Genomic DNA, 23343 nt, shown 5'->3' on the forward strand with positions numbered 1-23343 from the left:
ACCGGGGATCAACAATTTACCCCGAACGATTGTCCGATCAAGAGACAACAACAGACGAATACGTTCGTTTCGCTTTGTAAGCCGAAGAGATGACGTCTGAATAAATAACGCCGAAACAAGACAGTGACATATTGGGGAGTGTTTATCTATTTTGAACGGTGTTGTTCCCGGTTCTATGGGAAACCTGCAGACACGAAGTTCGGTGTTGCGGCCGGTTCTGGAGCGAATTTCGGAATACTAATGACGTCGGTGAAATCCAAATGGTTCCCGCTCTCTGAACTTTTGAATTAATTTATTTTCAACGTTTTTCGAATATCTATGCGGGTTTATAATCCGTACACTCTAATTTATGCCACCTCTTCCAACGCAAATGTTACTTGTATACTTTTTAAACTTCCATAGCTAAATTAATAGATGAATTAAGAATAGTAACTCCTTTACTATTGAAACTATTGAAACTACTAGGTCCATTAAAGGAGTGAAGTAAAATATCCTTTGCAATGATTAAAAATTGATACCCTAAATGTTTTTGGGCTATTAAAAGAAACTTTTCGAAAATTCTTTAACAGGATGTTTTATAGATGCAAATTAATAGTAATCCGGGTGTACTTTAAACTTTTCTTTCATTAATTTGTCATTAATACATAGATACTTAAAGGACGACGGCACACGTAAGACAGTTTTCAGAATTGAATTTTTAGAATAAAATAAGGATAACTAAAAATGCAAAATTGAAAGAGACTTTTTAGTTAGTTTAAATAGTTATAGAAACATCATCATTAAAACTTTTGTGTGTGCAATATTGGTAACTTCAGTGGCAATGTGTTTTATTGTAAACTAATAGGTGTAGGTTTTTGTATTAAATTAAATTAAAATTAAAATACCCGACCACAAGCTTCCTAATCGACCGGTCACAAGCCATTTGAGATATTTTATTCAAGAGTGATAGGATATTTTCAGTTTTCGGTATATTTTAGCCAAATATCGTATTTTGACGTCGATTCTGACACTCACGCCGTAGGTCTCTAAGTAGACGTATTCATGCTGTTTGGCAAAAATGTAACAAAAAACTATTGGTTGTAGAAAGAGTATACTATGCAACACTTTGATACACTTCTTCAGTTACTTGTTTATTAAGCCGTCTATTTATTAGTGAATGTCTAAAATGACAGGGACTAACACACTAACAACCCCACTAATACAAATATCTTATATTTCCGCCATTTTTAATGACAAATGCCAACAAATTTTCTAAAGTGTAATTTAGAAATACAAGCATAAATGATCACAGGAACTGCACTAACGAGTTTTAAATTGCCTTGAAGAAATACCAAAAAGGCAGCCATTGTAACTTACGATTTCAGGAATTATATTTTAAAAACTTAGGTGTTTTTCTCAGATTTGATTTTATAAATTGAAAATTGAATTTCTTCTAATATATATTGATCTAAATAAATATTAGGTTAGGTTAGGTTTGGATTAGTTTATGTGAGATATAAAATTAATTAAAATTTTTCTTAATTTTGATTGTAACTTACGAGTTCGGGAATTACACTATATGTTGACGATAGTCAGCTATGTAAAATAAGAAATGTTTTTATCAGAACCAGAAATTTTCATAAATAAAATAGATATTGGCGATTTTCAAAATTATTGAACATTAATGTAGCGGCAGCCAAAGCGTTTTAACCATTAAATAGTTCCCTCTAGATAGTTTTCTAGCTCTACGATCACCCTGCGGTAAAAAATGCTGTGTTGCTAAATACCGGGTGGCTCATAGAACCATACCGTAAGCCATTAGATGCTATGAACGAACTTTTCGACTAAACCTTTAACGTCATTCCTAAAACCTTTTCAAATAAGACGTAGAACGTAGGATAATAGTGAGGCATTATTAAAAACAGTTTTTTTTCTTATGCATTTTTTTATTAATGTGAGCCATACAGGGTAAAAAATGTGTCGAGAAAATTAGGAAAATATGGATTTAGATTTAGCACCTATAAACTAATCGAGAAACAAAAACGATCAGTAGTTTTTGATAGGTCCAATGAGAAGTGTGACTTAAAAAAATTCATTTTTTTATTGATTTTTATTTTCAGTTTATATAATGTGCTGATAATGGCTGTGGTTGACCAACATGTACTTCGAGAATGTAGTATTGTAGTTGTAAGTTGTATTTGTAAATTGAGTACTATTTTGCATCACATGTTCTAGATTTCGGTTGCTGCTATTATGTTTAAAAAAGTGCATAGAGTAGTCAAGTCAAGTTATTGAAGAAGCGGCCTACGATTATGTTCGTTAAACGGTTTGTTGAACAAGAACCCTCGGTCTCCTCGAAACCATAAACACAAACACTCTTGGAATTATACTCATCGAAACTTTTCCCCTGAACGTTTGTTTATTTGTTTGGCTTGAAGCCAACCAGCCCATCGCGATTCCTCCACCGATAGGCAGGGGAGATAGATTGGTTGGTAACGGCCTACAAAAGCGAATTGGGGATTTCATTTCAGCCTTAACGGCATAACAAATCAACCGCGAAATCACACTTTGGCTTCGTTTGGATCCTGCCGTGTTTAATACAGGAGCAATTCCACTGAAATCCGAATAACATGTTTTTTTTGTTTCGTATCATTTTTTAATTTCTGATTTGAATGAAGCATGGCGCCGCTTACCGTGCGACGGACTAAAACAATAACTTTTTTAAAATCGTGTTGGGATTTTTATTCCTCTCTAGCTAAACATTAACAATTTAGCTACGGTTATGAATTAGCGTGGAAAGTCATATGGCATGCGCCACCTAGCTGTCTCTAGCTGGAAAATCCGGCTGCAGTGCGACAGACCTAAAACCATCAGACCGACGAAGTCACTTATGACATTCATTAATTTGGGCTGTAAAGTAATATCCTGTCCAAAAAAAAAAAAAGAAATCCAAAAAAAGAGAATAGTTCCTTCAATAAGCTCCAGTCAGCACATTGCAGTTAACGATTGTCGGCTCCAGAAATCTATTATTGGAAAAGAAGAAATTGAACTGATGGATAGAGCATATTAGAAACGAATAAATAAAAGAGAAAATCAAAGAACCGAATAGCCAGGACGTCTTGTTAGCAAGAAACTTTAACGATACAGGTTAGTGGAAAGGTGGTGAAGGAAAATGGAGAAACGAGAAACGGTGATAGCAGTAAAAATCATCGAATATAGATATAGATACGTGTGACATCGATGTGGCAATGTTAAGCAAAATGATTGTTTGGAGTATGTGGCATTGTATTTTCATATATATTAAACAAAGATGAATAATACGCATTTTTTTTCTTGAGAAGTACTATTTAAAGGGTCTGTTTTAAGGTCCAATAAATTTTGCTGTAACAATGAAAGTGAAGTGAATTTTGACACTATCATTAATTTGCGCTGTAAAGTTATATCCCCCGGGTTTGCAGGGATTTATTAAAAATCGGAAAAAAGATAAGCACACTGCAAGAAAATACAAAGCAAGGGTAAGTCACAATTAATAAGGCAAAGCAAAATCAAATTTCGCTACAAAATTTTAATCATTTTTATATCCAATTTGTAAAGCCAACACACCTTTGGATTTTATTTGATATTCGATGGAAAAAGGAGTGCTCGTTTTTCACAAGCCTCATTGTTTTAAACAGACCAAGTTTATAAATATAGAAAGCTTTTTTTTATCAACTTCTGAAGATTTGCCTACTCGAAACGTTCTGGGGAGAAGACTGGTCCTCATATTTCCGTTGACATCTAATAAAATAAATAAGCACAACTTTTTACAGAACTTTGTCAAATAGGGGGCTCACATATTCTCGGTGGAAAAATAATATTTTTTTTATTAAAACATTTTTAGGACCACCACTAGAAATTTACCGTTATTTTAATGAGGAACCTTTTCTAAATTGGGCGCATTCCAGGAAAGGTAGATCGAGAACATTTTCGATCGTATAATAAATGGTTTAGTGGAAACGCATTGTGAATACTGATGATGAGGAAACGAGGGAAAATAACGTCGGTGAAAATAGATTTTTAAATTAATTGAACAGTTCGATGTAAATTATGAACGGTGGTATTTTATTTCAAAAAAAGAGCTCGAGTCCGAGAATTTTTATTGAAAACTACTGGTTAATTAAATGGGAAAATAATTAACTCAGCAAAGTCGAACCTTTGCTGCAAGCGAATAGAGATGCAAAATATGTGATTTTAAAAATGTTTACGAACAAATTAAGGGTATGTAATACTTAGACGCAGCGCAATATAAATCTTAAACCAGTAATAGATTTAAGAGTTGTTAAAGATTGTAGAGGAGCCGCATGTGGAAGCGATCATTATCTGCTTAGATCAAAAATAAAGCTCCAAGGAAACAACCGACAGAGAAGACTTGAATGCGAACCAACATAGATCGACGTAGATATAACCTCAATAGCCTGGGACATGAAAGCATTAGAATACTGTCTCAGAGAAAATTACACGACAGACTCAATATGCAGAGCTCCACACATATAAAACAGCATGCATGCATGACGCAGCTGCAGTCGCATTAGGACCCTATGAAGGTCAAAGCGGAAAAAACCCTATTGATGGGATACGGAGGTCGAGTTGGCAATAGAGAATAAAAGAAAATGTCAAAAATATGTTAACACCAAAGCAAAAACAGACAAAATGGTTTACAAGGAAGCGCAGGCAAAAGTTCGGAAGTACATTATAAAAAGGAAAAACGAGACATGGAAGCAAAAATGTAATCATCTAAATACTTACCTTGGAGGCTCGAGAAATACATGAATAAAGCATGAAGACGAAATGCAACACAGTATATTATAACACCCATAAAAATGGATCACTGGGCAAAGTACTTTTACCGGACACAAAACATCATTACAATTGGTTCCCCGTTAAAACTAGAATATAAAGAAGGGAAGGAAGCATGTAGAGGCCTGAAACATAAGAAGGCGTCGGGACCAGGAAACATTGCATCGGAACTATTATAATATGGTTGTATGCTTTATTAACTCAACCCTTCAAAAGGTGTCTTAATGCCGAAGAAATGCCGAAAGAATGGTCTCTTTCTCTCTATCTAATTTCAACAATAAATAAAACGGTAATAAAACGGAATGTGGTAACTACCGATGAATCTCAGTCACATGTACCATCAGTAGAATGTATGGAAAAATAATCAATAGCAAAGTAGAGCGAGAGTACAGAGATATGGAAGCGGAAGAACAGACTTGCTTCCGAGTAGGGACATCTTCGATAGACATCTATATTGTCTCAGCCAAATAGAGGAAAAAATACAGCTTTTAATCAACAACTACATTTGGTATTTATAGACTTTAAGAAAGCATACGGTACTGGCCCGCAGAGGAAATTATGGGAGGCTCTCGAACATACCAACATCAGCGTAGATCTTATTAAAGCCATTAAAAATTTTTATAACAAGAACGAACCGATAGTGAAAGTATGGAAAACACTTCTAAAGCATTCCCCGTAAATAAAAGACTGGGGCCAGGGTGTAGTATTTCGCCAAAATTATTTAAAATATATTTGGAACAAGCCCTGAAGAGGTGGAAGAAAAAATGTTAGAATATGGGACTACCATTGGGATTACCTTTTCGCCCTGTGTTTTGCGGACGATCAAGAAATCTTGGCCCAACACTACGATGATATAGAGTACATGATAAGAAAGATTATTGAATGGGGGTTGGAAGTCAACATTAATAAAACAAAATACATGTGTATAGGAGGCACACAACAAGACGTAATTCTTGGAAAAGGACAACGTATGATACAGACTAAAGAATATAAGTTTTGGGTTTAAAAGTTGCAGAAGACGGAAACATGGATAAAACAATCGACTAAAGATGTATCCAAGGCATAAGATTAGACTATCTCAAAACAGAACAAACAATAAATTTACAACTCGATTGTAACATATAATGGTTACGTTTCGACGCTAAAAGGAGGAATGAGAGAATGCTAAAGTTTACAAAGATGGACTCCTGGAGAAGGGCTGCTGGAAAATCAAAACGGATAAACGGATAAAATCAGAAATGAAAGAATACGAGAAATAATGAGAGTCACACACACCATAAGAGATGATATAAAAACGAAACAACTCAGATGGCATGGCCACGTACAAATGATGGGTAATGAAACACTACCAAAACAAATTCTAAGATGGGCTTCTCACGGCAGAGAGGAAGACCCAGGCGAAGATTGATGGAAGGAATAAAATCAGAGATGACTGAAAAAGAAATGGAAAATAATTTATGGAAAGATAGAAACAATTGGCTATTGGGTATAGGAACCAATACTAATTACAACATAACATTCCCCAACAATAATATCGTGTACTATGGACTTCTCACCAGAGTATGAAAAATATTTTTGCTGATTCCTACAGGTTACAAAACAATATAATACAATTCTTGGCGAAAACGGATATATCCTATTTTAAATATTAAAACATTCAAGAATAATTAACTCTAGAATATAAAAAAATAATGAGTTTTAAAGAACGTGTAAAAATAATAGTCAACTAATCAAGATATTTTATTATTTGTTTGAAACTGCTTGACTTTATTTTTCATTTTATGAAATGGTTTATACTTAAATTCACGGGGTAGCACGTTAAATATTTTTCATATAAAAACATATTATATATTCTGAATAAAATTGGAAGTTTATTGTGATTAGTATGGAAAATATCTTTCTACTATCCGCTTCATTGCAAGCATTGAGCCTACAACTCTCTTACAAAAGCCGTTTCTTTCTTAAAATTTAACACCCGTATTTTGGAAACTAAACATTTGGGGACCAACGTATATATGAACTTTCTTCTTTTAATTAATTGATATTATTTAATTACTTAAGATGGTTTAAGTCAGTTTTTGTATTTACAGTAAGTGGGTAACTGTTGGAAATAAAAAGCTCTAAATTTTACATCTATTATTATCAATATGTTAATTTCATTAGTATGCTGCCGTTTAAATGTTGTTATTAAATTAAGTGCTTAACTTGTGTGTGTATTTACTTACTCACTTGCTTATGGTTGAATTCCTTTAACCCATTTTGTCCCAGTGGTGCGTCAATGCACCACCTATTCTATGATTTTTTTGTCACATCCATTTAGAAATTTACGGTTTTAGGCTAAACGACCTAAAACCGTAGAAATCGCTAATTTATGTGTAAAGGAAAGATCCTATATATGGCTTCAAAAGTTAACAAAAGCGGTACAAGTAAATCCAGAATAGTAAAAAAAAAATATTTTGGATTTGTATTGTTGTTTTTGTTAAGTCTATATCACGTAAATTACTATATTGATTATGCTTTATTTTTTGAAAATATTTACTGGTGCGTGAATGCACCACTGGTTTTATCTGTGTCAGGGCATGTAGAATATATATCCAACAAATAGTGTGTTCTTTAGTATTAGTTTGTGCCTTGTGCAGTGAACGTTACAGTTCGTAAAATGTGGCAGTTCCGATGTATTTCACTAAAAAGGAATTAGAGGCGGCTATGGAGAAGATCGTGATGGATGAGGACAATAACAATGAAAGTCGTAAGTATTATTTGGATTTACGTATTCTTATGTATTGTAGTATTCCATTCCTTGTAAATGTATGCAAAAATAACTTGAAAAAATATTTGCAGAACATATTGACGCAGTCTGCATTCCAATCGACGTTGATACCCGGACTGACGAAGAAGATATGAACCATAACATAAATCTACAAGAGTTTGGGGAACCAACGGATATAGTTGGAACTTTCGAGTTACATACACAACAGTGCCTGTAGTTTATCAACTACTGAACCTGAATGGGACTAATGAGATTATGAAACCCTGGAATTCAAAAGAAGACGTATGCTTTCTGCAAACGACAGGCTTGCTTCTGCAGTCAAAAGGAAGAAAGGTAAAATTGAGATCTAGATCTAGATCTGATGAATTTAGATCATGTGAGGAATTAAAAAATAGGCTTTCTGGAAAAACTCCGCTTGAAATATTTTTTATGTTTTTTGATGACGAAGTGATTGATTTGATTTTAAATCTTACATTGCTTTGCGACTCTTAAAAACCAATCAAACAGTTACTCATAGAAATCTTGCACCTGCCATAGATGAAGTGCGTTAAGATAATCAAGGTCACCTCATGATTGTTCATGCTAATAAAGCGCGAAGGAGATGTAGACTCTGCCACAGCAATACAATTTACGTTTGTAATAAGTGTAATGTGCATTTATATACTTCATGCTTTATAAAATATCACCAAAAATGAAACCGGGTATTACCAGTGGTGCGCTCACGCACCATAAAATATTATGCATTTTTTTGTATCAAATCAGGTTCTAGTTGGAAAACAATCTACTTTTAGTTGTTTTCGGCCGAATTTGAACTTTCTTTTGTATATCTATGTGTAAATTATATGTTACATCTTATGTGCCTCAAAACATTATTGAATGTTTTTTCTCAGTGGTTCGTTTACGCACCAGTATTTTTTTGTATGTTTCGAGATTTAAGTTTTTTTTTGACACATGTAATATATTCTTAAGTGCAACAAAATAAATACGTTCATAGCAAAAACGTGTTTTTTTTATGCTTGGGATAATTTGGGTTAATGGCAGAGCTTGTCTATAGATGTATTACTTTTAGGTAGATACTATAAGTGCGGTTCACTTAATGTTTTACTTACTTTGGATGAAAACTCTTGCGCGTCCGGTGAATCTCGAGTAGCTTACTTCTTATTCGAAAGCTTTCAAAGCTTGATTAAAATGGACCAAAACGCGAAAAGTTTCTCGTGAAACTGAGCAAACTAATTTCAATGCCCGAATTGATTATTGCTCCAAGTTCGCACTTCTTGGAAAGTTTTCTATTTTCGAACTGCAATAAAGTCGGTGACGTCTTTGTCGTATGTTTTTTTTCTTTTGCTGCACAGCAGGCTAATATAGTGAAAAGCGAAATGCCCGCAAATTATTTCTCACTTACATTAAAAACACGCAACAAATATAAAGGAGAACCCGCTGCTAAATAAGTAAGACTATAATTGTACAGGGGTTTCATAAATATTTTCATACCCCACCTATAAAAAACTAACCAAAACATTTTTGTGTCAATTTTCTGTCAAGTTTCCTTGGAATCCTATTATAACTAACTGGTTAACTCTTTAACTATTACAATGGCAACGAAAATTAAGTATATTGTTTTTTGAATGTTCAAATACCTCAAAAATGCTCTGAGATATATACAAAGGTTTTTTCAGATTCACCACTACGCTAAGTCTGGGTTCTTTAAGTAAGATAAAGAAAGTATATCTCAAAAACCTTTAAAAATTATTATTATTTTCTAAATAGGTTTTGTTTCATTATTATGAAAAAAATACTTAAAATAGATCATTTGTTTAAATTTTCATTTTTTTATATTGATTTACGGTTTCAACCATTCAAAATTTGATGGCTAATTAAAAACTGGGCATGCTGTAAGGGTGGTGGGTAGAAGATTCAAGCCTTTATTCTTTAAGGGGCTGTTATAACCAGGAACTCTGTTTCAGTGAAAGATATGAAATTTGTGTATTTATTTCAAAATAAATTTCTCATGCTTACGTTAGTTAAATAAGTGTCTTTAACATGAAATCAGTTTGACAAGAACCGTTCCATTGCCCCTATCAAGAAAGTATTGAGCATTAGTACTTTAGAATATCTCTACTTTTGAAAAGTTGAAAAGGAAAAGCTTAGATTTTATTAGAAATATTTAGAACATTAGTTTTCAATTTTAATACTGCATTTTTTACAAAAAACGTAGCTTTTATAGTAAGCTCATCTTCATGGAGACAGAATTCGTGTTGGCTGGGAACGGTCGACATTATTTAGCATTTTAGGCAATTTAGCTATCAGACAAAAAAAGTGTTTCCCATATGTGCAATAATATACAGTGTGTTTAGTTTAAACAATGTTGTCATCCAGTTAAACGTTGGTAGCATCTATCAAAAAACATTCGGATTCCCACATGTTTAATCTGCCTCTTATGGGCGATCCTGTAGGCATGCTGTGAAAATATAAGGGAATCGCAAAATGCTGCATCACGGGTACATGTCGCGCGGTTTCTTAATGACATTCATCTTGCTCCCGTGTGTTGGTTACGATGACAGAGTCAGAGACCCTGTGGTTTACAACATTGTCGGGGAGGGACTGCGGAAACGCTAATTGCTGCCACAACGGGAGGAATAACAACGAGAACCTGTTCAACCAAAATTAAGGCAACGAACAGAAGAAAGCTTTCGCCAGAATTTTCACGTTGTAAATGTACGTAATCGGAGGCTGTCGACGCAGATGTCGGTATGGCACTAGAATTATAATATACCTTTTATTATACAGATGTGGATTATTTTTGCCTTATCCCAGAGAACCAAACTTTCTTCTTAATTAGGTAATGAAACCTAGAAAACTATTTTTAAATCCATTTTAATTTTGTTTTAAATTTAAGTGTTCTATAGTGCGTTAGATGCATCTTAAATCGAAAAATATTTGGTAGTTTTCAAAAATGACGAGGCAACAGATTGTAATTCGGGGCTAAAATCTGACCAAACCAATTTTCATGTTGTGGTAATGCTGGGTGTTCGGAATACCACTTATGTATTGTACTTATGTTTAGATATGCCAGAATATCAAGAAAAAATTTCAATTATTTTATACATTCTAATCCTAATTGTGTTGGTGATTATTTCTTTAATTCAATAGTGCCGTCCTTTAAAAAATTCCCGCAATCAATTTTGGACGTAGTAGCATCATCAAACAATCAGAACATTCGATTGTAAATGGAATCATTCGCACACAGGCTTAAATGACTTTACTATACAATTAATTTAACATAAATAATTCGGTGCCTTTGGAATCCAGTCACCCTCATTTATTCATTCATTCATTTATAGCTAAATCTTTTGTATAATAGTCGATTGTTTCCATACATAATGGCTCCTTGCGGTTATTTTCTAATTCTATTCTAATTCTAATTAATTAGACCATAGTAGTTTTTAAGTTAAATTTGTGCATCTTAATTTTAAGGGCTACCTGGTTATCTGACAGCATATAAATGTGCTCATCACGAGCAACGTATTGCATTGCATTGCAAAGATTTTCAGTTGGAAAACCTTTTACTAATACTAATAGCCAAGAAAATTGCAAATCTGTTCCTGGCCAATTCAGAATATACCTCCGCGTTAGGAAGTTATTGATCTATTTCTATATAAGATTGGCGCGATAATTGAACTGATTTTTTCTGGTTCTTGAGGAATTTGCAAGCTTACTTTTTCTGGTGAAAAGAAAATTATAACCGTTGAACATTTACTTAGTTTTTATTATAGTTGCAGCCATCTTCAAACAATAAAAATGTATTGACAGTTTGGCCAAAAAAAAAAGCGCAAAACATTAAAGATGCTCTTAACGTTTTTGAAAAATTACCAAATTTTGTAGTTTTGATTAGTTTAGACTGTATAATATTTCTTCTTTTGATGATCTTTTTAGATTTTAGGGTTTTATATAAAAACTAATAAATAAATAAACTGAATATCATATAAATTACTAAAGGAATTAGTATTATTTTATTTAACATAACAATAATAAGGCTGGCTTGTCTTCTGAAAACACATTTAGGGTGTATTAAATACGAAATCATTGTGGGCCGCTCAATACGTTAAAATTCCATTCATCTACAAAAACTATAGATTTTAAGTAAACTTGGTTATAATAGTATATTATGCAACTAGTGCGGTAAACGGCATTTGACTTTTATTTGACACAAGCGGAGCGAGTGTTTAATAAACGAGTGATTCAAAAAGTTTACCACATGTGTTGCATATTAACTTTTTCTACCACCGTTAGTTTTTGGTATATTTTCGCAAAACAACAAGAATACATTCACGGACATGACATATCTCCGAAAACATCCGATTGCTCCCAAACCCGTGCGGTAATATATCGGAAATATCCGAAGTGGCTCGGAACCGTGAGAAACGAAACTGACGTGGTAAAGTGACGCTTCCCTCGCTCTAGATCGGTGTGTAATTAGGCATTTTACAGACGGGAGAAAAAAAAAGTTACCTTTGCATTTAATCGGTTTAAGATTTTCTCCATTATATAAAATTATACATTACATCCCATTACATTTGCTTGAATTAAATATTGGCACATCTTCATCATAAGTGTTTAAAAAGTCAAATTGATCGTTTTACGAAGTTGCTGGCAAAATCGTATACATTGTTTTACCTTATCTTGCAAAACACTTTATAATAAAACGGTAAAACAGAAAGATCAAAAGAATTAAATTTCTAAAGTCTTCAATTATACGGTACCCTTTACAGTTACAGTTACAGAAAATGTTAAATTGCAATTTTTTTTCAAAGAAACTGCCACAGGTTACTATAATACTTTTTATAAAACTTGTGGATTCCGCCTGCGTCGGTTTTTGTTGACTCGCCAATCAAACTGGCTCGTATTTTACTCTGTACCTGCTTTTATATTGTTTGAGGGGGGCGGAACTAAATGAGAGGCAGTAATACCGTCTCGGATGATTCCCATATTGGTGACAGGTAGAGACCTGAGTCGCGGTTAAGATTATTTCTACAGACTCTCGCATTTTCTGTTGGTAGAAGAATTGATTACATGCAAGAATTTTAGTTTTATCGAATAAAATTTTATGTCCTGTTTCGTGATTGTGTTCGGCAACTGCTAATTTGTCTTAGTCTTAAGGCGCTTTTGATGTTGTTTGAGCCAATTGATATTTTTCGTCCGGTCTCTCCAATGTATGCTTTGCCGCATATGCATGGAACGCTGTAAACTCCTGGTATCTTAAATCGAATTTTGTCTTTGATGTATCGAATATGTTGAGAGATTTTTGGACAAGTGGTATATCTGGTTTTGACGTTATATTTTTTCAGAAGTTTTGATATGAGGTCAGTGATGTTTTGAATATAAGGAAGGACAATAGTCGCAAGTGTGGGATTGCTTTCGGTTTCATTGCTATTGGGAGGTTGTGGTGAAGTGCATTTTGAGATGGAACGTTTAATATCATTAGTGTGGAAATTACTAGAGAGAAGAGCGAACGGCTCTGTAAACAAGAGAGTTGATAACCGATGATTTTTGGGCCGCATGGTGATGTGACAATGCATTAAGGTATCGGTCTGTGTGCGTAGGTTTTCTATAAACACAATCACTCAATGTTAGGTCTGATTGTTAGGAGGTTGTTATTAGTTTCTATTTTAATGGTAAAACGTATGTTAGAGTGTATAGAGTTTAAACGTCTAAGAAAATATACTAGGGATTCCTGATGATAAGGCCAAATAACAAAAGTATCATCGACGTAGCGTTTCCATAATTTTGGTTTTAGATGGAAGGCGTCGAGAGCTTACCTCTCAAAGGCTTCCTTAAATATATTCGCGATGACTGGTGATAGTGGAGAACGCATAGTTGTTCCGGACGTTCAGAAAGAAAGAAGAAAGAAATATATGTTCCAGGCAAGCATTTTTCAATTAACGCGGGAAGGTTTGGTTCCAGATTCTCGTGTTTGAATAAATCTGAAATGATGGTGAGGGTTTCAGGAATAGGAACTTTAGTAAAGAGGGATTCTACTTCGAAACTAACCAGAATATCTTGTGCATCTAATATAAAAAATTTTATTTCTTCAATGAAGTGTCAGTTTTCCATGTAAAGGATTTCAATAAGGAAGCTAGTCATTTTGCTAGAGAATATGTTGGAGAACCAAAAATCCCTCATTTCTACGGACTTCCAAAAATCCACACACCAGGATTACCCCTTCGACATAATCTCAGCACCATTGGTTCTCCAACATATTCTCTAGCAAAATATCTAGCTTCCTTATTGAAATCCTTCACAGGTAAAACTGACAGTTTCGTACTTAATTCCTTTCACATCATTGGACCAATAAAAAGCATTACATTAGGTGCACACGATATACTGTTCCTATTCCTGAAACTCTCACCATCATTTCAGATTTACTAAAATCCGAGAATCTGGAACCAAACCTTCTCACCTTAATTAAAAAATGCTTGTTTGGAACATATTTTTCATATACCGGTAAAATTTTTGAAAAAAAAAAACGTCGGGAACAGCTATGGGTTCTCCACTATTACCAGTCATCACGAATATATTTATGGAAACCTTTGAGAAGAAAATTATAGAAACACTACGTCAATGATACTTTTGTTATGTTAAGCTCCAACGTTATTGGTCGTATATGTTCCCCGCCTAGTGTTTCGTCAATTGCCTTTTATGACTTTCCCAACAACTTTTTTTGTAGAAAATCTTCTGAAAATTACCACCCCAATCCCCATACCGCGAACAATGCAGTCGAAACGCGCGGATGGGACGAAATCTTGCCAAGTCAATTTCTCTATCAACACGAATTATTGTTCGAAGTTTAGTTCCGGTGCGAAGTTTCCGTGCGTGATTTAATTTTAAATTCATGTCAGCCCCGTAAACTCCGGCAACTAATTTCAATTTAAGAAAACAGGCTCGTCCCGAGATGTGCGTGAAAATGTATGTTTAAGCGGCACGAAATCGAATTCCAAAGTTTGATCACTTTGGTTCGGTCGATTTGAGATTATTTCGATACTACGGAATTTATTATTGTATCGGTCGTTTAATTTCAATCGACTTATTTTTTGACTGTTATTTTAACATTTTAACAAAAAATTAAAATGGCTTGATGTGGACAGAATTTACTATGAGTAGTTTTTAGATAAACAACATATTAAAAACATTTTTTTTAATTCACGCAAAGGCATTTAAAAGCAAAAGAGCGTGCAGAAGACCATATTACGAAACGCCGTCAAAAATATTCAAAACATATATGTGCAGATAGTAAGAGTTCCAGTACTTTTTATATTAGACTTCGTGGATGCCATTTTTGACATTGCCCTTTGTAAAAATGTAACTTCGACTGCCTTTGATGATTTCTTCACAGCTCTGAACGTTCCATATACGGCGGAAGTTTCTTTCGCCTCTGGGAGTCATTTAAATTTTGGCTTGCCTCAGAAGTTCATTTTTGGATCTCTATTGTTTTCTGACCAAATTAAGGATTAAGGATCCTAATTTAAACAGAATATCTTCGCAAATGATACAGAGAACGAACCATAAAGGCTTTGAGATTAGCCGCAGAAAGAGGTGGATCATTTGGATGCTGTCCAATGGTTTCGAGAAAATTTTCAGTAATAGTAAAAACAATGACAGGAGGTCACTGTCCTTTAATAATAATAATAATAATTTATTTCAACAGGTTAACACCTAATTACAGAAACTATATAAATAAGAGAAAAACAATGAAAATACAGTATAGTACAATTACTAGCACACGTAGTCTAAGGAAGCTAATTATTCACACACGTACTCTAAGCAGTTATATGCTCTGCGCATGAAGCAAAAAACAGTCAACATTCTAACGAAGTGTATCCGCATTAATATCGCATATGTCTGAAAAAATATGAAAGTTACCACACATAAACAAAATTTGAGACTAATATAAAACATTTGTCCTAGGTGTAGGGAGACGAAGTATATAGGTCTACGTCAGGCTGCAATACTGGAGTCGTATTTTACTTTGTTTAAAAGTCACTCAGAGTTCACCGTACCATGCAAAAGCCAATACAGAAATTTTAAAGAATTAATTCTCTGAACCTGCCTAATAGTACATGATGGTCAAATCCTTTATGGGGATATATATTATCTTCATTAAAAACTGAGTATTTATGGATCAACTCCGAGCTATCAATATGACATTGATATATTGGATGCAACATCAGTGATCTATATTCTAATTTAAATCTCACGTAAGAATGGTGGAGAGTTCTAATAGTTGAGTAGTGTTAAAGTTTCAGAAACTAGTTCTTACAAAACCCAACGATCTGATACCGTTAGTACATTGACTCCGAATGAATACTTTTCAATCTAATGTATTGCTTTATTGATTAGCCCTTGAACACCCATGTAACTTTCTATTTTTTAATTCCAAGCCAAATTTCTTTATAAATTGTTCAGAATATAGTGTTCTTTGATAAGAATTACAGGGTGTATCTTAAATAGTGGCAAACCAATGTTACACTTTACTAAAACGAAAAAATTTGTGTATTAATTAATTAATTAAGTTAATGGTTAATAATGGAATATTTAAAATTATGGCTTGCTGCATTAAAAGTGTTTCTTGCAGATATTTTTTTTTGCTTCTAAATTTTAATTATGCACCCTTTAAAAAAATGATTGGTTTGCTAAATTTTTTTAGACTTGCTTGTAGAACATTTTTTAAATTCTTATAAAATGTTGTCTAGTCAAAAAAAATAGTATCAAATGCACAATCCATTTACCTGTTTGTAGTGTTAGATTTTTTTAATTTAGCACTACATTACTCTTATAATTGATAACACAAATTCATTGAATACACGAGAAAGATTAAAATATGTATTATTGAATTTAGCCAGCGTTGCATTCTTCGTATAATAGAATAGAATATAATACATCTATTGACTATATTTATTCAAAGTATAGCAAGTTGAAATATTATCTATTATCAATTTTCATTGGGCCCCCATAATATAAAAGTATATTTTGTGCATCCATGTCTACTTCTAAAAGCTAAAAAGAATTTGATTGTCCGTTCCTCAGTCTCTTTCTTTTATATTTAACAAAATCAATTTTAATATAAATATGGCCTCAATTTAATGAAAGATAGGTTCAAATATTTTTAGTACATTTGAGACCTTTTAGATATAAACGAGAAAAAATTAATAAGCTCGCATGCAAGCAGTAAATTTTTTATGATTCCACGACCACTCGTTTGTCGAAAGTGCGAGGAGCATTTACTCATCCTTCCCCGTAAATCCTTTTCAGTTTTACAGACCATAAAGGACCTGCGACTTCGGGCGTAACTACCAATCTAAATCCTTGTTTAAACTTTAAACTTTCCAGTGCATTTCCCATAAACTCGCCGATTGTAAATTTCGATCGGAACGAATTGAAAAGGTCCCGAATAATTTGAATTTTGTTGTTCCCGAATCTGCATAGCGAAAGCGCTTTCAACGTCTGTTGAAAGTTTTATCGATGCGTGATTTGTTTCTATGCGTCATTATTAAATTATTCAAGTGGAAACGAGATTAATTTCAGCTAAATACCGCTAAACGAAGTATTAACGGAATTTTAACGGAAGCATTTTCGGGTTCGGGTTGAGTCCTTGTCACAAACAGGATGTGGATTGGGAAATAACTTTTTTCCCCTTTCTGTTGAAAATTAACAATGAAAGTAAATGCAATAATATTTTAGTGATTTCAAATTTTGTACAGTTAGAGTTTTAGTGGTATACTGGGTGTGAAGGGTGTTGTTGACCAAAGCGTGACATCTTTACATCAATAGTATCAAATAAACTCGTCAGTCAAATGCCATTTACCGCAATTGTTGCATACATTTTCCCAAAACAACAAGAATACATTCACTGACACGACCTTCAGAATTGACAAACGTCAAAATTCAAAGCGTGGGAAATATCTCCGAAAACATTCGATTGCTTCCAAACCCGTGCGGTAAAATCCCGGAAATGTCCGAAGTGGCTCGGCTCCGTGTGAAACGAAACTGATGTGGTAAAGTGACGCTTCCCGCACGCTAGATCGGTGTGTAATTAGCTACTTTTGTCTTAATTTGCCTTACATGTGTAGTCCGAGAAGATGCCCATTTACGTGGATAAAAATTAAGTAACATTTCCATTTTTACTTCAATTGATATTTAATTGGCAAGGAAACAAAAGAATAACAAAATAACTGAAAAATCGAGAACATCCCTTTACACCTTATTCTAAGTTCAATTAACTTTAAAATAACATATTAGAAGTAGACGCATCTTCTAAAAAACGTTATATTTTTGAGGCGGACCCTAAAATATTTCTTTATTCAATTAGTTTTTAGAAAAGCAATTGAATCAGACTTTTTTATGCAACCAAGTAGAAACATCCTTTTTATAAGAACATTTATGTCAATATTGTTTTATTTTCTCGACCGAATCGGAAGTGACATTCATTTTTCGTTTCATGTAAAAGAATATCTTCTTTAACCGTACATACAATCAGTTCATTTCAACATAATATCTTGTTGGCACACGTTTGATTGAAATAGGAAACTGTAACCAGATACATTCTTATTATGCGAGATCACAGTTCACTAATGACATCAATCTAATAGACGGGAAACTACCAGTATGAGGTGGAAATATATATTAGAATATATACTAGAACCAAAAAAATATTTCGAACAATGCCCCTTTGATAATATTCGTGTCCCACAGAAAACACTATATTTTCTTTTCTTCGTTTTCATCTGTTAAACTTTTTCCGCATCAAAATCGAAACTAACCGGTCATGGATGTTTATGTTCATCCTCTTTTTTCATGTAAATATCGTGTATGTCTGTCAGATTTATCATCAGATTTCATTCGGGCGATAAGTTTACGTGTAATAAAAGAAAAGTTTGAGAGTTTGTTGTCGATAAAGAAAACTGAACATAGTAAAGCTATCCATTTTACACTTGCCTTCATAGGAAATATATTGTATATATTATTAACATAACTGATGAAATATTAATAATTATTAATTAATTAATTATTAGGATGGTATAATAGCATTTCATAGTTTTTGACATAAAGTATGGGGCATTTCATTTAAATTAAACAAGCTTTAAGACTATATAACTGTAATTTTCAGATATTCTGTATACGTTGGTAAAATTTTCACAAGCGCATTAAACTTCATTATAATGGACTATGTAAGGAATGCAATTTGCATTACCATTAACACAATATTATTTCATTTTTTAATATATTTTATTAATACATTTATTCTATTACCGTTGCAGTTTCAATGCTTCATTAACTTTCTATAAGAAAACACAAAAATATTTGTACGAGACTTACCTATTTCTAAATATTTTTGATGAACTGCGTCGTATTCATCCCACACTATCGACCGAAACCTATTTCGCTCTCTGGAGGCAGCAAGGACGGGCTCCTGCTTGTGATGCTCGTTTGGATTACTGCACAAAATAGAAATACCCTATAATACTAATATTTAAGTTGTGACTTGTTCGTATTTTTCGAATCATTTAGAGCAACAGTAGTATGTGCCCAGTACAGTATAGAACACAACAATTTTGATGGATGATAAACATGATTAAATGTATTTTTTCTTTGTTTAATATCAATCTATTTCCTAAAAACCAGTCACGAGTCCTTGCAAAAATATCACTAACCTCGGTAAGATTGTTTCCACCTACAAGCAGGTTGGTATCATCTGCATAGCATTTCGCTTCATCTGACTTTGTTACAAAATACAGGTCACTCATAAAAATGTGCCTTGTGCTATGCCCAGACTATTTTCCTTAATAACCGAAAGCATGTGCTTAAAGCTGTTCTTCTTCCCTCCAAGTGTTTTGACCAAACACGCTAGATAAAAGAAAATTTTGAAGCTACGAGCATATACTACAATCGAGTTAGCAACTTGCAAGAAGAAACCTTAAACTGATAATATACTATAAAAACACTAACTGTATTTTCGGACAATACTTAGCAATCAATAAATTAATTACTTTAAACACTTTGGTTGAGCTTATTTTTGACTTCTCTTGTGTGTTTGTGCATTGAACGCTTTTCATCATTATTTTTACTGTGTTACAATAAGCTTCATAACTTGAGAATTTATACACACCTAGTTACAAGTCACGGTACAATATTTCTCTTTTTCGGCAAATGCTTTTATAAAAAATAAAGTCTACACAGCTTACTGCTGCCTCAAGTAAATTTCTGTCTCGTTCATAGGGAATAATGAAATTTAAAGCCTATGTTATTTTATACGAGACCCGCCTGAATATGTGTCTAGTCCCTCTTTTATTCCAATTGAATTTGCTGCAGCAGTAAATGTAAAATATGCAAATTGATACATAGTAAAACAATTAAAGGTTCCTAGCAAGTCTTTCTATTTTCAACCTCTCAGAAACATCTCACTATAGAGAGGTTAACGTTTCGCACCAACAAGAGGCTGCTTTTAGTACAGAAATAATCCAGGCAGTGTTTACCAAGAAACATATTAAACGTTTTAATATCCTTCAGAAGTACTAATGCTATCATTGAATATAACTACGCAAAGCAAAATGTCAATTAAACGAAATAGAAGACTGTCATCTGACAGTGACCGAGCGTCTACTATGTCCAAAATAGATAATAACAGTAACTTATAATGAGCAGAAGCCATTCCTCATTTTTTTTTGTGGACAGCATTTTATAAGTTGTTAAAAACATACTACTTTATTTTCTATGCACGGCACAGTAGATTGTGATAGAACAATGTATTTTTGTATAAGGTCGCCTCACTTAAGTTAAGTGAATTTTATAGAAGATGAAACAAATTAGTGTTTCAGTGTTTAGTGATCAAGTGTACGCCGTTAAAAAAATCCAGTGGGGTGAATTGGCATGCTAGAATTTTTTGTTTTAATTTGAGGGCGTCAACTAGGTGCTTGCTTAGATTGACGGTTGTGGCCGGTTTATCCCTATTCATTAGTAATTGTAGAATCTCTGTTAGGATCTATCATCTGCTCAAATTATTGCAAAATGCAAAATTGTTTTTGGCAAAACGTTCTAACAGTCGAATTTACAATTCCTCAGCATATCAACTCGAGTACAACCTTAATGCCTGAATTCGAAACGATTTGATACCATCGCGTCGTCATATTTTATATGAAATTGAAAACCTCACGCAAAAATGTGTTTGTCCAAAAAATGGGGATCCGATGTTTGTCATGTCGGCCACTATTGTTTGCTCAGACTTTTCCGTCAGGCAACCCTATACTGCTAAAATTCTCAGCCACTTTCTGTTAGCAAGCACGAAAATAAACAATTTTAACACTTATGTTTTAAAGGGAATTCGAGCATCCTAGTTGAATAACGCAACGTTTGTCAACTATTCCGCTGTACAATTCAACAGTATTATCTTTACGGTTCTGGATGTAAAAGAACTGAGTAAAAAACTAATTTCAGGGAAAAAATCAAAATTTTAAACACACTTTTCCGGTGGTGTCAATATTTATCAGTGCCATCTGGTAATACTTTTATAAGCTTTTTTTAATACAAATATTTACATAGCCTTAACTCATACTTCATTTATTGTTTACGGTCTGTGTTATTACCAGTATAATCAAACTTTTGAACAGAACTGCGATCGGAAATGACACCCCACGACAACCACGATATCTTGTTTAACGCAATGAAAAGCGTGACAATATTGAGTAACACACTGTTATCTATCCATCAGTTGATCATTCAATAAACTTGTTTTTTATCCTATACCTAATACGTACTATTGCGATCTCCGAAACGGTAAAAGACTACGATCTATAGTGCAACTTTTTAGGCTGGTCTTTTATCGAAGTCAAAAATCTATATAACCATCAACTTTATTTTTACTTCTGAAGGCCGTATTAAACATTTTTAGTTTCGAATAAACTCTTTCCCTGCCTTTTGGAAAACGTATTATCACAAGTCATGCTTTTAAGATTTTAACTTAGAGTTTATAATAGAGGGCTATTTCTTTCATACAATCTAATATATTGCAAAATAATTATTTTAATTTAACTCGTGCATACATCTGCACTTGGACATTGACTCACTGAGATGCTAAAAAAGTGGCTGACTCGCAATACAAAACAAATTTATCTCTAAATGCTATAGCTACGCTTCTAAATCCTCTGCATTGCTTTCCCTTATTCGCTTATAATTTAAAAGGTGTCAAAAAGACTGAGGTTTTCTGCTCCATTTGTAAAATAAATTTTTAACAATAGAGAGACTTATAAGATATTAAAACTTGCATTAAGAGAGATTGGAAACAAGGGTGACTTTTAACAAGTCATTAAAAAGGTAATAAAATAATGCAAAAATCCAATGTAGCGGGTCCTTGAAAAAAAAAAAGATTTTCGCGGAGCTAATTTGCGAATTGCAGTCGGTCAAAAAAGTCTCCGCACACATACTATTTTTTCAGTTTTCTTCTAGTCTCTCCTTTCACTTACATTTAACGAGAAATATTTTTCAAGTAAATATCGGCAATCTCATTAAGAGTAATGAAAATAAAATAAAAATCGTTTGAAACACTTTATTTAAACGACGAAAAATAAGGCAGTTTTAGAAGCAAGAAACTATGTCAAATAAATATAAATAAGAGTAAAATAATAATAAATAAACAAATAAATAAAAATAAACTAACCAAAACTATGTTAAATAAGTCTCAGTACACTATTACTTCTTATGATAAATAGAAAAGTTTCTTACACTCTAATATTTTGTACAATTGCTTTAATAATGGCATTAAGTCTTTTTGGAAGACTTAAAACAAGCTTTCTTGTAACTTCTGGTGATATGTTTTTCCACTCTTCTGTTATCCTATTTTTGAGGTCTTCTTTACTTAACTTGATGTTTTTCAAAAATTGTACTGAGGTGGTTTTTAATATATGAAAATCCATTTAACAAAATAAATAAGAACTAGAAGTTCAGATTTTTCCTAATTTATATATTTTCACATGACAATTGTTTCGACAACTTGTTGTGTTTTTATCAAAATCATATTTGATAAAGTTGTCGAAACAATTGTCATGTGAACATATATAATTTCGTGAAAATTTGAACTTTTATTTCTTATTTATGTTGATGTTTTGTCACTTAATTTTTCCACATGTGCTCTATGGGGTTAACATTTGGAGATTGTGGTGGTGTATGAAGTTATTGGCGGACATTATGAATCATCTAGTGACGTACAAGCGTAGGAGTGTGTTTAGGATCGTTATCCTGTTGGAATAAATAACGCACCTCAAGGTTAAGTTTTTCAACACTTTTATTTAAATTAATCTTTAGGATGTTCAAATAGTCATGTTGGTCCATGATTCCGCCAATAAAAGCTAAATTGCCTGTCCCGTTAGCTGACCAGCACTCCCACAATAAAACATTACCTCCACCATGCTTCACCGATTTCCAGAGCTGTCGCTTTTTTTCCCAAACTTTATCCCGACCCCCTGACCATACTGTACAGTTGAATGTATTTTTGTATTATTTTACCAATATCTCTAAAGGATTTTTTCTCTTTCCATAAATCTACTATGATTTTTCGAAGCGGAATTGGAATTTCGCAATTTTTAGCGCTCATTTTGCTTTTAGTTCAAAACCACTGACTTAAAAGTGGCGTCAAAGACTTATTTGAGATAATTTCTTGCTTCTAAAACTTTTATAGTTCAAATGAAGTGTCTCAAATGATTTTCATTTTATTT

The 23343-nt window shown here is 33.2% G+C and overlaps 1 protein-coding gene across 2 annotated transcripts in view; it reads right to left on the minus strand.

The window, feature by feature from the left end:
- LOC132697070 (neuroligin-4, Y-linked-like) overlaps positions 1-23343 on the minus strand; it is a 489753-nt gene that overhangs the window by 14560 nt on the left and 451850 nt on the right. For both annotated transcript variants that reach the window (XM_060662334.1, XM_060662335.1), the window contains one exon: positions 18956-19074. In XM_060662334.1, coding sequence (XP_060518317.1) covers positions 18956-19074 — 119 coding nt within the window. The remainder of the gene's footprint in view (positions 1-18955; positions 19075-23343) is intronic.

The sequence above is a fragment of the Cylas formicarius genome, unplaced genomic scaffold, assembly GCF_029955315.1.
Source record: "Cylas formicarius isolate icCylForm1 unplaced genomic scaffold, icCylForm1.1 PGA_scaffold_1__22_contigs__length_36826433, whole genome shotgun sequence".
NCBI lineage: Eukaryota > Metazoa > Arthropoda > Insecta > Coleoptera > Brentidae > Cylas > Cylas formicarius.